Source organism: Capsicum annuum, chromosome 8 (genome assembly GCF_002878395.1).
Source record: "Capsicum annuum cultivar UCD-10X-F1 chromosome 8, UCD10Xv1.1, whole genome shotgun sequence".
Taxonomy (NCBI): domain Eukaryota; kingdom Viridiplantae; phylum Streptophyta; class Magnoliopsida; order Solanales; family Solanaceae; genus Capsicum; species Capsicum annuum.
Window position 1 is genome coordinate 145,251,107 of NC_061118.1, and position 20,569 is coordinate 145,271,675.

General features: G+C 30.8%; 1 protein-coding gene across 2 annotated transcripts; it reads right to left on the reverse strand.

Annotated features, from left to right (window-relative positions):
* Nucleotides 1–346: 346 nt before the first annotated feature.
* Nucleotides 347–6,816, reverse strand: LOC107839191. Of its 2 annotated transcripts, none has more exons than XM_016682581.2 (7): nucleotides 5,471–6,816; nucleotides 4,792–5,007; nucleotides 4,590–4,654; nucleotides 2,789–4,436; nucleotides 2,519–2,682; nucleotides 1,635–1,824; nucleotides 347–1,540 (listed from the first exon to the last, which is right to left on the reverse strand). In XM_016682581.2, exons 2-7 carry the CDS (start codon nucleotides 4,940–4,942, stop codon nucleotides 870–872), a joined length of 2,889 nt encoding a protein of 962 aa, XP_016538067.2. In that variant the 5' UTR covers nucleotides 4,943–5,007; nucleotides 5,471–6,816; the 3' UTR covers nucleotides 347–869. The 2 variants fall into 2 exon arrangements, with proteins under 2 accessions (XP_016538067.2, XP_016538068.2); XM_016682582.2 differs by having other exon boundaries at nucleotides 2,519–2,679; nucleotides 5,471–6,794.
* Between the last annotated feature and the right edge of the window lie 13,753 nt (nucleotides 6,817–20,569).

Here is a 20,569-nt window from a genome sequence, read left to right on the forward strand (position 1 = left end):
TTTCTGTGTTGCTTTAATCTCCTGCTTGTTGCAAATGCAGGACTCTATGAAATTCATTTTTCTCATTTCAAGTGCTACATTACCCATATAATCTTGAAAAATGTCAGATCGCAAATTTCATCAAATTTTTTATTTTAAAAGAAATCCAAAAGAATGTGGTGTTCACCATCTGCTGGTGTAATGGAAGTCCAACTACCACCATTTACCAGGTACTATCAAAGTAGCAGAGCTCCTCTACTCTTTTACAAAGAGAAGCTTTTTGGAAATTTTTACCAAGATATGACTTCTTCGACTAAATTGGAAAAAAATGACAAACAGATTAAGAGATACATAAGCTACCATAGAGTGATACAAACAACCATGTCAAGATATTATTTCTTTCTTTTCTACTTTGATGTAATTTTCAGTTACAACTCTCTACTTACAAGAGAAAAGCTATCCAAAAGGACCAAAAAAGGATGACCAATCAATCTGCCACGCGAAAAGAAAAAGAAAATCTAAATATGTAGGTAAAACACACATTAACAAACCACACCAAACCACATTCTACATGTCATGAGGTTTCCCCCCAGGAGGAACTAGCACCTTCTGATTTCTTAAAAAGCAATAGAATCAATGAGGGAGTTCTTGGATCCCCTGGTGTGTCACACATTATACTTTATTGGCTTAGCTTTTGCATGGAAGTCTGTTATGCTATTGTCATAAAAGTAAGTACTGTTGCTAGGAGAAGAAATGAAACACTCCAGGCAAGAAAGCTAGATGAGAGGTGAAATGATTAGTTGAGATTGAGATTTCATGCCATTTTTCATTCACAAGAGCTGCATGATCTACTTTGTTATCTAGAGTCTAGGGAAGCCTTCTCTTAGTGTCTACAAAGAGACAGATCTGGCTACTGGTTCATGGTCGACGCTACTCTCAATTTCACTCTTGTCTGGGAAGAGAACATCTTCTGCATACTCCAAAGTATCACCAGAAATGCTCAAAATTGTGTCATCCACCAACTCTTCCAGAATAATCTCCCCCATCTCAACGCCGATATGTCCAAGATCCAATCGGAGATTCATCCATGTCCCTGATCTTTCCATGTCTTTTTTGACAAGCTGGTCCAAAGAATGAGGAGCTGAATATTGGAGAATATACCATTCTACTCCCTCCCATACTTCATTTATCAGGTCCATTCCTTTTGGAACAGGTCGAATGTTATGTTTACAGAGTGACACTCTGGGATAGCAGCCAAAATAGCGCTCGCATACTGCCTCAAGAACATCATTTGCACAACCAAAAAGGAGCTTTTGATCATGACTAGAACGACTTGAAAATAACTCTACCTCGTCAAATAATGATGGGTCAAGAATTTGGTCAGAAGAAAGCCACCTCTTGAGAAACTCATCCCAACTTAATCCTGAACCTAGAAGAACTGCTTCTACATATTCAAACGCAGATTCTTCATTTTCAAAACAAACTGCCGGACAATCTTGTTCACTGATGGAAGACACTGGTTCTTCAAAATGGATTTTCCGTGGTTGAATTTCTGGATCGACTGTATGCAATTCAACAATTATATTTCAGGTTCGTGAGCATATAAACAAATGATAGATCCTGGTTTAAGAAAATCTTGGTAAAACAAGTTTAACCTGGTCGGCATATGGTGCTTGCAGGACTGACATCCTCCTCAGAGAATAATGGCTCAAGTACTGATATGGGACTAGGCCGCTCCTTTCTATCAACTGCACTGTCAGGATCTTCAACTTTCTTGGGGCTTGAAGAGTCTGCAGGTGAGGTGGGTGGAGAAGATAGAGTTTTTTGATCCTTCCCAGATTGATGCTGAAATAAAGCAGCTCAAGCTTTTAGATATTGTAGCACCAAAGAACAAGGTACATTCATTCATTATTTTTCAAGGGGGAGGGGCGAAGGGATTCTTCACGAGCCTCCTTTATATGGTGTTTTAGTTCACATCTCATATCAGTGGGACTTGATAAGTAGAAGTTGGTTTAGCATGACACAGTTCTAGTCTTCAAAATAATGAACACCGCCACAAGAAGACATAGATCTTACCTTAAGACAAATTAATTTTGACCTATATATAGAAAGGAATTACTGTAAAAAATCACAGATAAGAGCACAACAAGAGCGTTCACTCTCTTTTTAGAATCTTAGTTGTGACCATAAATTGCTATCATATAAAGAAATATGATGATACTGGCTGGAAAAAAGAGGGTAATCATGAAAAATACAATTAGATGTTATAACCTTTTCATTTCAAAAATGATGAGAATGTAATAGAAAATTAGGAGGTGAAGAAAACAAAACTTTATGATAAGAAAACTATAACAAGTCATTTTCTTCTGTGATATTCCAGTGAGTAACTTATTTAAATATTATATACCTAATACTTCATTAAAATTGAACGAAAAATTAATAATGTTACACTTTCAGTTACTACAATGGGCAATGCATATGCATGCACATTAGCAATACCAAAAAGTAGGCAACAAAAGTACTAGGAAGCACTACTTACTTCTTTTTTGCAGTCAAATGACAATTCAAACACATGAAAAGAGCTTCCATCATCCAGTGCATTGGTAACATCACCCTCAACTTGGATTTCTCTGTCAATTGGAGCACTCAAGATTTCACCTTCTTCCTCGCTTCTGGTTTTGATTGCTTCTTCAGTTAGATCTACTGCAATAATTTAGATACTGGTTACACGATAATGGATTTTATTTGGCGAACAGTGAATTGCAAATGAAATTTCCCTAGATTCAAGAGATGATCAAGAGATGAATACCTTCAGGACTTGTATGGCCAGTTGAAGACACATTTTCATCGAGTGTGTCCCCATTTTCACATGGAACCTCTAGATTTGTGCAGGCAGACTTAGTGCACTCATTAGGATAAGCATCAGAACAGCTAGATTCTATCTCTATGTCTTGGCTGGATGGACTTGCACCCGTAACATGGTCTTCTTGTACATGCTGGAGTCTGTCATCATTCTCTCCCAGTATAGGGTCAGTAAGAGGCTCCTTCATTTGGGAAGGTAGCATGCTATCCTTGCTGTTTTTTCTCGGGCTGCAGCCAGGCGGACTGTTGTACTCAGGAAACGAAAGTATCCTACCCAAGGATTTAGGCAACTGCCCACTACTCACCTCTGCAGTCTCATCTTCGTTGTCCAGCATCTCCACAAGGTGCTTCTTTGCCTCAACGTAGATGTTGGACATACCTGGCCTGGGAAAGTCAGGTGCCTCAGTCTGTGTGGCTGCTTCAATACCTTTTGACTTGACTATCTTATCCCCTCTCTTCATTCCAAGAGGAGATTTAGCAAATCTTTCAGTATAAAAATGGTCTCTATTAGGAGAACTCCATCCTAAATTTTCCCCAGAGATCCCTCTGTCACTGTTACTCCGCTTCAGCTGCTCAGAGGGAAGTCGGCGGATGGTTCCTTCAGAAGAGATCACATGACGATCCTTTCCCATTGCATGCTTGAGTTTTCTTTTAATTTCTGTAAATGAGAACTGGGATGTGTTTCTCTCATTCTGTATAGTTCGTTTCTCTGTGTATTGCGAGCGCATTGGAGTGTTAACATTGATTTGAGCACTGGGTGATTGCAAGCCTGCTGGTCCAGGCTTCAAAATAACAATTTTACTTGAAGGTTGGGGTGTCTCATCTCCCATTGGAGGGTAAATTTCTTGAGACCTGCTCCTCCTCCTGAAAAATTTGCGTTGTTTGTGGTTTATGACATCATCTGTTTTTGCATCCACTCGGTTTTCCTCTGATCTATTGGATTCTGAAATCAAGTTACGTCTCTGCTTTTCGTCAAACTGAGCATCCTCCAAACTTCCAATTTGCTTTACCAGCCTTGAGTTTGGATCTTGCAGGAGTTTCAAGATAAAGTCCTTATTTGAACTTAGAGTCTGCAGAGCATCCATGAACTCTTTTGATTGGAGGGTCTTATTATCTTCTCCCAACTGTTTATTGTTTTTTGATCTCTGATTGATAAACACCTCAATCGCTGCATTTACCTTTTCTTCAACAACTGGTTGAGTCTGATCTGACCGCTTGTTATGATCATTATGTAAACCTTGGTGGAGCTTCACAAACTTACGATCTTTCTGAATCTGGCGAAGTTCTTCCATTACAATGTCTAGATCATCGAGTGCCATCCCTCCTGAATCTTGATGACAAGGTGCTTCAGACCTCAAATTTCCCGCATCACCCAAATCAAGAGAGTGTGTATTACTCGGTCTGGGGGAAGCTCTGCGTGTTCGCCTGCTGTTCTTTCTTGCACGCCATGATTTTTCTGAATTAAACTCTCCTACGTCTATTTCAGAACCATTGCACTGATCTTTCAGGCTTTGCTCATGGACCATTTCTTCTTCCATGAGCTCCTTTACACTTGTTCTAGGATCAGGTACAGCAACCTCACTTTCTTCATCATCCTAAATTCATAAATGCCATAAATTTTATCATGCTAGCACATGGATACACATCAGTCGAAATGCTTAAGCATCTCGTGTTTTTTCCCTTCAAAGCTTTTTGTTCCAAAAAGAATCATATTTCAATATACAGCATTAAGTACCCTGATAACATACCTCAATATTCAGTCTATTATCACTGGGATTCGGTAATTCGTGCATAGAGCTCGAAGAAGCAGAACCTGCCGAAGACAAAATAATGTGATCTAATTGGACATGGGGAGGGGATTGGAGAATTGACACTGGGATATTAAAAAGCTGCAAGCAAAGAACAGAGACGGATCATCCGTAAAGAGCGAGGAACACTTAGATTTCTTACCAAGAACTGATTTGCTTCCTGGCTTTCTATCTGAGAGTAACTTTCTAGTGGTTCGACCATGACGGAAATCAAAGATGCTAATCAAACCCCAAATGCAACCTGCTCGATCCCTCTCATATCTCAGAGCGTGGCGCTGTGATCTCTTTGCCATATTCGTGAACTTATTAACTTCAGTGCAATGCACTCTATTCAATTGCTGATACTACAATAGCCTATCTGCTCAAGAGAGAAAAAATACTTAGATTAAGGACATATCCCCTAAGCTTCTGAATCCAAGAAATGGTTATTGAAACACCAGACAGTCTATACTTCAAGCAAATGAATGAAGCTAAAGAGACAATAAAGATCCTAGTTAGAAACATCAAATAGTTATTTGCAATGTACTGAGATCTCTTCCTTTGAAAGCAATAAACACTTTGTACCAAACAGTATGGAAGGATCATGGAATTCTACTAAATTACAAAGTGGAGTTTCATTAAGGCTAACCAAGATGCTTCCTAACAGTTTCAGTAGTGAAAAGGGCTGGTAAGGAAAACAATGGAAGACTTTTACCAAAATTTTGGAACACATAGAAGAAGACATAAAATATACAACAAAGTGTACTTACAAGAAAACCAATTTCCCTATTCAACTCCTCAAGTTTCCCAACAGAGTAAAGTAAAAGAAACTGTAGACTTACCTAGTTGGTAACGAATCAAAAATTAGCTTTTCTTTTTCCCTTTTCAAGAACAATCTTTAACACTACTTCCAATAAGAACACTGCAATTCTCCCCAAAACACACTACATAGAAAGCAAGCAATTTGGCTCCAATAAGCCTAAGGATATCTCCAAATTCTTCAAAGGCATCAACTTTTTCAACCTTGCTTTTCACAAACCAAAATCTCCAATACTGTCTCTTCTATAACATAAGAGCAACAACTTCCAACTTTTCTCTCCAATGACCCTTCAAATATTGGAAAAATTGTTCGATACAAAAATGTAGCATCAGCAAGTCATAAAGACAACAAACATAACATCATCCTTGTAACTTCTTTTGTCGGCAGAAACTTAAAATAAACCCAAAATCACCTTTTTTTATCAATAAAAAAGACATCTTTTTTTCATCAATTAAGAGACAGACACCCAACTTTCTTGTCACATGAATCATGCAAATCAATAAGCAAACTCAACTCTTCCCCTTTGGCACGTTTGAACACAATAAAAAAAAAAAAAAAAATCTTTTTTCCCCTTCTAATAACATAAAAAAAAGGTGGGGGGCATTTTATCAAAGCATCTAACAATAATTCAATACCAAGAATTCTTCTTCTTTTTTTACTTTTCTTCTTTTGGGGCTATAATAAAGACTAAAAGAGAGAACCCCAGATGAAAAAAAACACCGACCCACGTATTTTACACAAAGAAAAATTAGCTGTGGCTTTGGTGGGACAACCATTAAAGACCAAGCCACAAGGAAGGTAGAAAAATTAATAAAAATAATAAAAAAAGCAATCTTGATTCTTCAACACTGAAAAGTAAAGATGCTACTGTGTGTCTGTGTGTGAGAGAAAGAAGGGTGATGGACAATTGAGCTGATGAAGATGTAGAGGAAGAAGAGTTGTTGACACCTGGGATTCTAATGGTGGGACCAATTAACCATAACACAAATGGAGCTTTTTCCCACTAAGGAAGGAAAAAGAAAAGTTTTCTGATTCTTGAATTTCTTTTCCTAAAATTAAAAAATCAGATTTTGTAATCCACGTTCATCAACTTACACATTTCATCATCACTATCACCATGACACCACAAGCTAAAAATAAATAAAAAATAATAGTATATTAATAAAATGGAACGATAGAGAGTAATTTTTTCGAAATTTTTTGATAATGAGACAAAAACGTAAGAGCATAGGATTTCATACGCGTTGAGAAAGAGAAAGAGGAGATTTTAAGGCTTTATTTTGGGTAGAAATTGACTTGTAGTTCAGTATTTTTGTTAGTAGTAGTAGCTGTAGGTGATAGGGATAGCCACAATATAGCTCTCTTTTTAGTTTGAAAAAATACTTTGAAATTTTTTACTCGAATTTTTATTACTTATCTGATAAAATTTCATGGGGACCAAAATGGATAGCACAGTGTGAGCACCGAGCGGCAAATACTTATATATTCCCTCCGTTTACCTACTTTTTTTTTTTTTTAATCTGTTTAAAAAAAAAATAATTTTTTTTCTTTTTTTGTAATATTTTAATTTCAACCTTTCATATGGCATATTTAGGATCTCAAGATTCAAAAATCTTTTTTATTTTTTTAAATTTTGTGTCAAGTCAAAATTGATCGATTTTTTTTTAAAACAGAGGGAGTACTATTTTCCTTTTTAAGCTGACAACAAAAATCTGATCCAAGTTTTTATCAATTTAACTAAGGAAAAGTTATAAATTTGACTGTTCAATAAATTCATGGACAAATAGCTATTTAAGTAGTAATTTTTGTCTTTGACAACAGAGAGAGAGTTACTCGAATGATAAGTATCTTTGGGATTGTGAGTTCGAGTCACGAAAGAAACGAAAAGGGTGAAAAGTCTTAGAAAGCGGCGAAGAAAAATATTCGCCCTTTAATTATTTGGACTCCAATGAAGTCGAAAAAATAAAGAAAAGAGAATTAAATTGAAAAAATGAATGTGATGAAGTAACTGTGATTTTCTTTACATGGTTACGTAACAAAAAAAATGATATGAATTTTTTGTACTCTTGTTATTACGTACTGTTTTTTCGATTTTATGGTTTTACATAAACACCCTTAGCAATTGTTAGAACTGGATTTTATGAATTCCAATAAATTAGTTACAGCATATTTTTCCTAATTCTATAATTGACATTTAGTAATTTGCCTAGTATTATTACTGTCTTTATATATCATTAAATTTAGTAGGGAAATCTACCAAACTCATAAAAGACCTATATGACAAGTTGGTAAAAGTATTGATTGATATTTTTTAAAAAAGAAATTAAAGATTTCACTTTGCATTATAAGGAAGGGAAGTAGGAAACGTAATTAGGAAAAGAAATTTTCATTAAATAAAGATAATTAAGAATGATATTTAATTTTCAATAAATAATGATAGTACTTAATTTTCAACCTTTTCTTATCATTTTGTTAGGAAAAGTGGAGGAAAAAGTAGTTATATAAAGTTGATTTATGAGATTGCCATGATGATAATGATAATTACGTTGAATGAGTAACTTAGAATTCAAACTGATTTACCTCACTAAGTGGAGGTAATTAACAAATTCTTAGATAGTAAACAGTAATATATTTAGAAATTCTTTTTATTTGTTCAGATAAATATGGTAAAAAAAAAGTACTCGTACGGAGTATTGTTATGTTACCTTAATAAATTTTTTATATAGTTGGGTGAAAAAAAAAATCTTTTATGTCTAAAAATGTATGAATAGAAAAATAAAAAATTGTTTTACTTTTAAATGGTCAAAGTACAAAGCTAGAAATGTTAAAATGATTTAAGATGCTTGTTCAATGGATGGATCATTAGTTAAGAGTATATTTAGGGAATATTAGTTGGAGTATATTTAGGGATGCGAGTAAATTAAAAGAAAAAAAGTACTCCCTCCATCCCATTTTATGTGTCGCCATTTGACCGGGCATGGAATTTAAGAAATAAGGGAAGACTTGGTAAAATTTATCAAATTATCCTTTATCAAAAAATGTGTCAATATCTTTTTTTTTTTTTTTTTAGTTAAGTAAGACCAATAAGGGTAAAAGGATAATTGTGCCTTTAAAAAGTTGTCAAATAAGGAAAGACGACACTTATTTTGGGATGAATTAAAAAGAAAATGATGACATATAATTTGAGACGGAGGGAGTAATAAAAGAATTATATTGATAAGGGAGAAGGGTCAAATATGATCCTAAACTTTTCAAAAATATCCAGATATATTTTTCGTTAAAAGTTTAACTCACCAATGCTCTTGCCGTCAAAGTCTTGGGCCATATATACTCCTGTTACTAAGTTTTGGGTCATATATACTCTTGTTGTCAAGTTTAGGGTCATATATACCCCTGTTGCCGTTAATTGCTTCGATAAAAATTTTCAACCCTTTTTTTCCTTTTTTTTAGAAATCATATTTTTCACATCACTTTTTATTTGTCACATCACATATAATTAAATCCACTCCTTTTTTCTACACATTAACCAAACCTCACAATCTCTTTGAATTTTCTTTAATTTGCTAAAATTTCTTTATTGTGTTTTTCGATTCTTGCATAACCCCAAAAATCATCAAATAAAAAAAAAAAGTCAAGAATACCCCATAAAAACTCAATGCACAATTGCAATGAAAATTAAGAATTAAAATTCTTACCAACTGCAAATTATTTTAGTATTATATAAACTGATTCCATCTTTCGCACCACCATCAATTCTAACATCAAGAATAAGAAGAATAAGGAAAAGCCAAGTGAAAAATTGGGATGTAGAAGTGTAAAAGAGGCAATCTATATAGAGAGAGCAAAAGCAAGTTGTCAATTAAGAAGATATCTTATATAGGTACGTATGTTTGTATGTATGTATGTATGAGAGGAACGATTACGTAAGAATTTGAAAATACAACAAAAGGATTTCGGTAAATTAGAGAAAAATCCAAAGAAATTGTGAGATAGATGGGAGCATTTAATTGTCATTTAATGCGTAAAAAAAGGTGTGAATTTAATTATATGTGATGTGACAAATATAATTTCATAAGGAAACAAAAAGGAAAAGGGGTTGAAAAATTTCAGCAAAGCAATTAACGGCAACAGGGGTATATATGATCCAAAACTTGGACGGCAGGATCATTAGTGAGCTAAACTTTTAACAAAGGATGTATCTGAACATTTTCACAAAGTTTAAGGGCATATTTAATCCTTTTCCCTATTGATAAAATTCAGACCAATTTTTATTAAAATTACAATACTACTCCACAAAATTGTAACACTATGTATGAAAATTGTATCGATTTAATCTTGAATTATCAAAATGAGTCGAATAGAGTTTTTTTTTTTTTTAAAAAAAAAAACAAAACAAAGTAATTGTAACTAAGAAGGGACAAACAATTTGCAAACGTAGACAATTCAAAGTATATTATGACGCCTATACATGGACCACAATTTTTAAAATTATAAATTATAAAGAAAAGTGATCAATAAGAAAATCACACCACCAAATGCTGTGATGAATTGGTAAATATTTCTTCATTCTCAACAAAAGATTTCAGGTTCGAATCTTAGATATAAAATTATCTTTGGTAGAGAGAGCTTTGCTCCTAAAGCAAAAATTTTTGACGCAAATTTAAATTAATCAGACTCTAATGTGAATATCAAACATTAATCATGAAAAAAAAATACATTAATGATTAAACACAACATATATTTGAAGTCTGCATAGTCAATCTCATTAATTTGAGTAGAAATGTGTCTTCAATACATCTTTGTGATCTCCAATTCAGCAAAGTAATATAAGGTGGAAAAAATGAATAATAAAGATAGTATGAATACAGTATATTACTTTAATAATAAAGATAGTACTCATTTTGATTATCTAGGGAGTTCTCCGGAAAAATAGCTCGACGGCAGAATGATAAAAAGTTTAACACCTCTCATTCTTATTCAATACGAAAATGGACAAAAAAATATTTAACGAAATAAGGGAATGAAAGGTCGCTTTACGTTGGATGTTCTTTAACCTCCCCACAATGATGGCTCTTCCTGAATGCTCTATAGAAATTCATCTCTATTCCTTTCCTCCACCGATAAAAGTTCATTGATTTCATAAAAAATTAAATTAAATTAATATAATTATTTTTAAAAAGATGATTAATTATTTTAAAATGGTGAAGTATATATCTAAAAATAAAATAGTGGAGTAGCAATAATAAGTGTTATTCCTAAGTGACATCACTATTTTTATTCAATAAAAATAATAATGGAATATGACTTGTATTTTAATATGCATTTTTGAACTACACAAGATAACTCTATTTAGTGCACCGAGATAAGTAGAAGTATCCTATAAAATTATTTTATTATTATTGTCTCATTTTAAATATGAGATAAAGTTAATTCAAATATTTTATCCCATTTTTTTTTTTTTTAAAATCTAGTGTAGCACACAACCCCTCAATGTATAATAATTTTGTATGCATTCATATTCAAATTTTACTTAGCAGGATTAATTGAAATTCGTGTGTGATAATTTGACTAACGACAAAAGGAAAAAATTCTCAATATTTCAAAATTCAAATCCTGTCATATTAATTATGAAAGAAAATATATGATGGTCCTAACTCCTAATTAACATATGTCAAAATAGTGAAAAACCAGTTTTAGTCATATTCAAAAGTGATGTTAAGATCATCAATATGGATTGCGGTGCAGTGGATGGGTTGTTTCATCCTTAACCAAAGGTCAAGGGTTCGACCTTGGGTGCAGAGAAAACTCTGTTGAGAGCGCTGCCACCTTAATGGGCCCTGTAACGCACAATCCGAATTAGTCAGGTTCCAATTCGGACACCAAACACCAGATGGAAAAAAAAAAGGGATGTTAGGTGTAAAAGGATTGAATATTGCAAAAGTGCCCCCACAAAACATTAAATTGAACAGTTGGACCCCAAAACATTATTTTTCCTACTTCCAATTTATATGGTGATGTAAATTGTAGTATTGTCTAATCTTAAAGGCCCATATGAGACAAACACCTTATCTCTCCCCCCCCACCCCACCCCACCACTACCCCTTTTTGTAGTTCACTTTTTTTTTGATTGGATATTTCTGAATTGTACTTTGTAGTATAATATTTGGGTAAATAAATTAATTAAAAGATCATAACTTATAATGGTGGTAATAATTATGATTGTTCCCCTCATGCTGGATGTTCAAAAAAAATAGACTGTTAGAGATTTGAATCTAGATGCTTAATTAATACTTAGTTGTTATTACAACTTTGATTTAAATTTTCTTAATAAATAGAATCGTATAGCGCTATTCATAATTATTATCGTTGTAATGAGATGTTTTGAAAATGTAAAATTCATGTATTAATATATTAAAATCACTCATTTCTCCTTTCTCAATCTTTTATTTTTATCGCGATAATTTTTATTTCTTGGCAAATAGTAACGAAAAAAATACTCAAGGAACTACTAATAATGTTACAATGCTATGTATTTTATTATCTTAACCATTAATAAAAAAGAATAACATATGTTCATATTACTATATGATTTATCAATAACATCCACATCACAACTTCTAATTCCAGTTAATTTCCCTCTTAATTACCATTCCATCCGTTTGAAATTATCCGTCCCAAATTTTCTAATTTAATTTCTCATTTTACTTGTCTTTTTTCATTAATCAAGAAGAGACCAAACAAATTTTCATGTTTTACCCTTTGCATTAATTACCTTTTCTTCAAATTAATATAAATATTATTTAATAGGAATACTATAGTAAACTAATCATGTTATTAATTATGTTTCTTAATCAATGTGACACTTTAATTTGGGACGAAGGAAATACTTACATGCTAAGGATATATAAAAAATAAATAAATGTGGTTCAGTTGTCTTAATTAAGCTTAGGGATTAGTAGTTTAAAGTTTAAAAAAATTAGCTAATAAATCCATGTCGTACACCAAAGAGGGACCATAGACAAAGTCCAATGTAGACATCTTAGGTTAAATTAAATACAATCAATGAGTATTAAATAGCAAACTTGTAATTGTAGGGGACTAGATAATAGTGATGGCCTAATGTTTTCAATTATTATTATATTCCATCTCTTTCCTCTTTTTGACTTAATTGTCACATCTCTATTATAGCCAAAGATAAGAAATTTCAATTTTCAAATGGTTGCTTGTGCATTTATCTAACCTTAATAAATTTATTTATAAAATAGAAATAGAAAGTGTGAAATCAAGCCTCAGTATGAACTAGGATAAAGATAGTATTAATTAGAGATGGTAAAATTATTTTATGAAAATATAATTTGCTTAGCTTGTCTAAGTTTGGATGGATTGTTGACCCGTTTATTTATCAACTTAGCCATTAAAAATTTAGTTGATATGTAATCTAAATTGATCGTGAGAAATCATGCCAAAATATTTTTAAATAGACACGTTTTATTTGATATGCTATATATAACTATAATAAAGAAAAAGTTAGTTTTATTAGATACTAAATTTTTTTTATAAAAGAACAAATAAAACAATTAAAACTTAATAAAAGTTGGACGAATTGAGTTGTGAACCATATTTTATTCATTTTAACCTAAGTAACTTTTGGGTGAAACTAGTCCGTTTATCAACTCAGTTTATTTTGAGCGACTAGAAATTCAATCCGACACACTCATTTGACACCTCTCGTATTAATTAGCTTAAAGTCTTGCTAATTCATGGTTGTACTTAAATAGATGCAATGAATTTTGAGATTATTAATTTATGTATAGAAATGTGAAAAGGGGCATTAAGGAGTTAAAATAAGTCCAAGTTTATGTATCCTTGGGGGTTAAAGTTAATTATGATAAGTTGGAAGACAATTAATTGATGAAACTCAGATTGAACCAATCAAAATTTGAGCTAATAGATACACACAAAAGTTGTTGTCATGTGATCAGAAGATCACGAGTTCAAGCCTTAGAAATAGCCTCTTGCAGAAATGCAAGGTAATGTAAGTACAATACATCTTTGTGGTGGAGCCCTTCCTGAACACCGCGCATAGCAATAGCTTTAGTGTACCGAACTGTCTTTTTTTTTTTTTTTTAATTACTTAAACATGGTTACTGTTAAAGAAAAAGGTAATTTCCAATGAACGTCCAATAAAAGGATATATTAAAATTTAACTCATGATTTTTTTTGCAAATATATTTTTCAATAATTATTTTTAGTATGTATGTCCTATGTCTTCATTTTATTCGTTATTTGACACATCAGTTGCGACTGTAATACACACACATTATACATTTGGCTGACCTATCCAAAAAGTATCAAAATTACACAGCATGACCTTACACGAGACGTCTAAAATGAATAATGTCTAGTTAAAATGTCAAAATGAAAATTTGTGTGAAATTTAGAGGACCACCGATGCGTTTACTCAATGAGATATGTGTGTTGCTTGGCCTAGAAGAGACTCAAATCCACATAATTAAAGTGAGAAATTGATATGCAAAATGGTGGTGCACCACAACAAAACCTACTCATTACTATTCACTTACCAATTGCACAATTCAATCACTCCACACCTACTTTTTCATCTACAAGTAACATAACACACATGTTCAGCATTTTACGTGAAGGTGTTGCACTCCGAAGAATAAAACTATTTAATTTTTTTTTTTTAAAAAAAAACAAATTATTAGTAATGTTGAGTTATAGTACCTTCTCGTCCAGTTTCTAATATGTACCTCTGAATTTATAGTTAAAATGAAATATTTTGATCCTTAATATTTTAAATTCCTTCACATAAACTGAAATCGAGAAAGTATAAACATATATGTTGATCCATATATAGCTTGTTAATCCAAAAACATGTCATTATGACTATCAAGGTTGAACTAATATGAGACATTCTTTCATATCTAATCAATAATTTGTTAAGACAAATGATTAATTTGGTGCAACTTCATTAAGTTTACCTAATCGGCATCTAACAAGCCACTTTCAGTTGGTTAAATTGTTTAGTTCAAGATTGGTATTAATCTAGGTTTCAATTGGTTTCATATATTCATTCCTTATTAATGTTCCATTTTTTCAATTGAAATACAAGCCATAGGTCAACGATATTGTAGTTCTTTATCAAATTGTAAAAAAAAAAAAAACAGTAAAATAAGTTCTTCTTTTAACAACTTTTGGAGAAGCAATTTTAAGGAGTTTACATTTTAAGAATGACTTGCATATGAATTTTTCGGTCATAAAAATAACTAGAAATATTTTTACTTTAAGTCGATTTAATTCTGATAGAATTGAACTTTTGATCGATCCGGGTACTTGGGATCCTATGGACGAAGACATGGTCTCTCTGGACCCCATTGAATTTCATTCGGAAGACGAGCTTGCCTTATAAAGATCATATTGATTCTTATCAAAGAAAGACAGGATTAACCGAGGCTGTTCAAACAGGCATAGGCCAACTAAACGGCATTCCCGTAGCAATTGGGGTTATGAATTTTCAGTTTTTGGGTAGTATGGGATCCGTAGTCGGAGAAAAAATCACCTGTTCGTTCACAGAGTTTCTTATATGATTAAAACAAGTAGGGTAGATATAAAACAATAATAAATCCGGATAGTTTGGAGCTTAATTACTAAAAATTTTGACATTTTGCGTAATTACTAAAAAATTCAATTCTGGGCCTGTCGAAATACATAATTTGCTCTTGATATATCCAACAAAGATATATTTTTTTCTTTGTAAAGATACATAATTAGCTTCAGATACATTTTTTCTGTCGCAATATATAATTAGCTCCCGAAACATCCAAGAAAGATACATAATTAATTGAAAGGAATTGTATAATTATGGTAAGTTAAGGTGTATGTTTTATGTTATTTTTCCTTAATTATTTAGTGTTGTGGATATCCGTAATAGACAAATGCAAACAAATAGATAAACAGTAATTGATGGCTAAATTGTCCTGTGGCTTACTAGATTAGGTGAAATAATTAACTTAATATACAGAAATCAATTGAATAAGAGAGGTGTGCATTGTCAAGATATGCAATTCCCTTTTGGTTAGTTTCATGTTTTTGACCTTATTATGATATTATAATTTAATTATGCAACCTAATTATTTATTTGAAACTTTTATTTAATATATAATGCAGCATCAGATTCTTCGTTGGGAAGCTGTTGAAATGAAGTTATCAAGAATTGGTTGGTACTGTTATTTCTCAACCAATTTTTTTATATGGTTTTCCACGAAAAGAAATCATAATTTATGTTGTGGGAAACTATCGTAAATAACATTATGACAAAACCAAACAAAGTTAAGTATTATTTATTTGCTTTTATTAGTATTTAACTTGTCTTGACTTGTAGGTGGGTGGGTGGGTGGATGGCTAATTCTTCCAAAGATAAATATATATATGTATATATATATATATATACTTTTTTTTTGGATATTCTCATTTAGTCGATTTTCTTAAGGTATAGGCATTATCTGATGATATATTATCATTATACCATCAATTTTTGGACTTTTTCTATAAATACTTTTGAGGTGGGGTTTGTTCCATGCCAATTGCCTTGGAAAACATCAGTAATTCCAAACTATTCACAAATATTCCAGTATTTGTCATTAATTTATTCTATTTAAAGTTTTGAATAGTTATTCTTTGAGTGGGCGTTAGGTATTTTTAAAATTTAAGTTTGATAATTTGATAATTGATATTTGAGAATTTACACTTGATTTGATAATTTAATAATTGATAAATTAAATTTTTATTCAATACGATATTTGATAACTAGAGGTGCATGATCTGTGTCAGATGAGCCCAATACTATAGACATCTTTTAGCACCAATATTCGATATTGATGAGATATAAATATAAATGTATATTGATTTAAAACGATAATTTTTTAAATAATAACTATTCGACAGTATTCGCTAAGAAGTGAAGTTTTATAAGATAGTTTTTTTCCACATGATAAAAACGTGTGATGTGTCGTGTAGTCGGGTTATTTTAATTGTTTGATGATAAAATTGAGACCTGTTAAAAAATATAGAAAAGATTTAGAACTAATATTCACAGGATTATCTCATATAAAAACTGGAACAAAAGATACTTCAATTAACAATAAAATCTTGGATCATCTTCTCATGATTATGGTTGAAGCAGCTGCAACAAACATGTCATAAACGCATATTTTTTTGTTTTAATTAAATACTATTAATTTTCTAATACATAAATGACTTATAATAATTAATTAGGACTGATATAGTTAAATCACGGTGCATCTGTTGAAGCACCATGTCGAAACCAATGTTTTAATTAAATATTATGAATTTTTAATACATAAATGACTTATAGTAATTAATTAGGGGTGATACAGTAAAATCACAGTTGAAGGAGGTCAACTTAATTTAATACATCAAGAGTTAATTTATCATTTTATATCTATTTTATTTTTTTAAAATATATTAAATTTTTAACACTTAGATGACTCATAATAATTAATTATAAGCGATATTTAGCAAAATTATGGTTGAAGAAGCTACAGCAAACATGTCATCTATTTTTTAATTAAATATTATTAATTTTTAATACATAAATGACTTATAATAATTAATTAGGGATAATATAGTAAAATTACGGTTAAAGTAGCTGAAACAAACGTCATAAATATCTATTTTGTTAATTAAATAATATTAATTATAATATATAAATGACTTATAATAATTAATTAGGAATAATATAATAAAAAATATTATTAATTCTAATATATAAATGACTTATAATAATTAATTAGGGGTAATATAGTAAATCACGGAGCAATTAGGGGTAATATAGTAAGTGACGAAGCAACTGATTTTTTTAATTAAATATTATTAATTTTTTAATACATAAATGACTTATAATAATTAATCAGGGATGATATAGTAAAATCACGGTTAAAGCAGCTGAAACAAACGTCATAAATATCTATTTTTTTAAATTAAATATTATTAATTCGTATATATAAATGACTTATAATAATTAATTAGGGTAATATAGTAAAAAATATTATTAATTCTAATATATAAATAACTTATAATAATTAATTAGAGGTGATATAATAAATCACGGAACAATTAGGGGTAATATAGGCAAACATGCCATCTATTTTTTAATTAAATATTATTAATTTTTTAATATATAAATGACTTATAATAATTAATTGGGGATGATATAGTAAAATTACGGTTAAAGCAACATAAACAAACGTCATAAATATCTAATTTTTAATTAAATATTATTAATCCTAATATATAAATGACTTATAATAATTAATTAAGGGCAATATAATAAAAATATATTATTAATTCTAATATATAAATGAATTATAATCATTAATTAGGGGTAATGTAGTAAATCATGGAATAATTAGAGGTAGTATAGTAATTGATGAAGCACGGGTCAAAACCAGTGCTTCTATTATATAGAAATATCATATTAAAGTTGGAGATTTGCAAACAAAGTTCAAACTTCAAAGAGTATATGTAATAGAAATCCTATTTAGTATTATTTTTTGTACTTTTTACGAATATATTATCAAGGTCTAAGAGATTCTTTAGGAGGACTAATACTATTGTTTATTAGAATATATATATATATAAAATCTAATTTCAAATACTGAAATAATTCGATTTTCATTGTTTTATGCGCAGCGCTAGTTATTCGCATCTTTGATAGCTTAATATCCGTGAATAAGTATTGAGATTTAGAACATTAAGAGATGAATTATATATTTAATATCAAAATAAAATATCTTAATTTCGACTTTATCTATCCGGGCGAATTAGAATTTATATAATACTATGTTTTAATTACCTTAGAATTGAGAAATAATTAATTGATTATTAATTTAGAAGTCTTTTAGTTGCAAGATTGTAAAGTTCTTTGATTTAAAACAATAATATTCTTAGAAGAAAAAAAAACTCAATCCTACAGCAATTGAGACATGTGCCTACAAGAACAGTTAAATTGGATATAATGAGTATAGGAATTTAAAGTGTAATCTTGATCAAAATAGTTTATTAGATATTATGAGTTGGAAGTATAAAGATGCAATGGAATGATGATTTCTTTTAAAATAAATCAACTTTCCCTAACAACTGCCACCCATAAAAGTGTGCCCTCATGTCCATTCTATTAAAAATTACAGTGATGAAGTTAGCTAATTTTACGAGATAATTGTTATTTTCTATTATTATAGATGTTTTTATATCATTCTTGTGGCTCGACCTTTGATTTCCGTCTAAAGAAGAGAGGCAATATAAGTATAAAATGTTCTTTTATTGTTAAGATTTGTATGTATACATTTTAAAACAAATTAAATCAACTTACAAATACATATTCCTAAGCAAAGAATCCAAGGTTAAAGTAGTGATCAAATCAAAGTGACAGATGGAAAAGGACACAAGACAAAGGAACGTAATTAAACAATCAACAAAGAAACCTCATTTTTTTTCTTTATCTATATATAGGGCTCGATGATAATGATATTGACAAATCAATTTGTTATTACTATATGATATATCAAAAAAAATTAAAAAATACAAGTTCATGACCAAGTGTGTGCTTAATAGGACAGGGTGGTTGTGATTCGATGGAATTAAAGAAAATACAAATATCAAATTCTTCTAATGTAATCAGATCATTCGTTTGTATTTTTCCATTGATTAATGATTACACTATCTATTTAGATTTATAAATACTCGAACTATGGCATCTTTTTGAAAGAAAAAAGAAAAATCAAGCATCTAAAACATGGAGTAACTTTTCAGAGTGATCTTTCTCGATTTCGGAACGGAAAGGCTTGGTTGAAGGCAAAATTCGGTGTAATTCGCCATTTTTTCAGAAAAGAAAAGCACAGAGGAAGAGAACGAACTTCATATATCCCTTTTCTACACGGATAAAAAAAATAGTAGTTCAAGAATTTTCTCTCTTTACATGACCTAATACGATAACTTGGGGAGCTAAGTTACTCGAATTCTTTAAAAATATTGTGACATTCGTATTGAATCCTTTAAAAATATATTACTTTTGGGGAGTATCCAACATGTATTCGTCCACATTTTGAAAAATCCCACCAACATAGTGTGGACTGCCCTTTATCTCTCTTTCAACATTTCACTTTATTAATGCAACAAAGATAAATTTTAAAAAGAAAAAGAAAAGTAAATAATTTCTTATATTTAGAATGTCAAATATTTTATTGAGGTAAGCTTACTTAACAAAAACTATTAAATACTTGAAACGAGGAGGATCTTTTTATATAATTATGATATTCAGATCAACCTGTACACACCTCGCTTGATTTCACAAATTATCTACTACCTCTTGTCAGCATAGGTAGTGACGGAGCTAGCTTTCACTAAGAAAATTTAAGATATAAAAAAGTAAAAACACACGAAACAATTAGGAGGATCCAAGATCTAGTAACTACATAATTATATATACATAAAAAAAAAAATCGGATATATATAATGTAATTTTTGGACGATGTAGATTCCGTTAAGCCTTTCAAATAACTCTATTTATGATGCTTGCACGAAACGGGACGGAGTAGACTGAAATGAGACACTAAATAACTCATCATTATGAAGACAAAATAGGACAAACACAGGAACCCCTCCACTCACCAACCCTACATATAGTTATGGTGGCCATACATATCCCAAGGCCAAAGCCAACAAAGTTATTCTTTTACACTTTCCAAAGTGGTAAAAAAAAATCAGCGTAATTATCAAAAAGGTTAGGCTTTTATCTAAGAAAAAAATGAAGATTAAAAAGTGACTAATTTAGACAAATCATTTCACCAAGCTGAAAAATGTTACACATGGGGAGCAAAGCATGTGCAGATTTTTTTTTGTACATGCCCAAGTGCATAATGCAGTAGAACAGATAAGCATTCAATTCTTTAGAAAAAGTGAAAGGATCAATACTTCTGGACCTAAGCCTTTCTTTTGTAAAGGTGATTCTTTTCTCCTTTTTTTTTTTTTTTTTTCTTTTTCTCACAATGTTATTACTAAAACTGGATGGCATGGAGGTCCA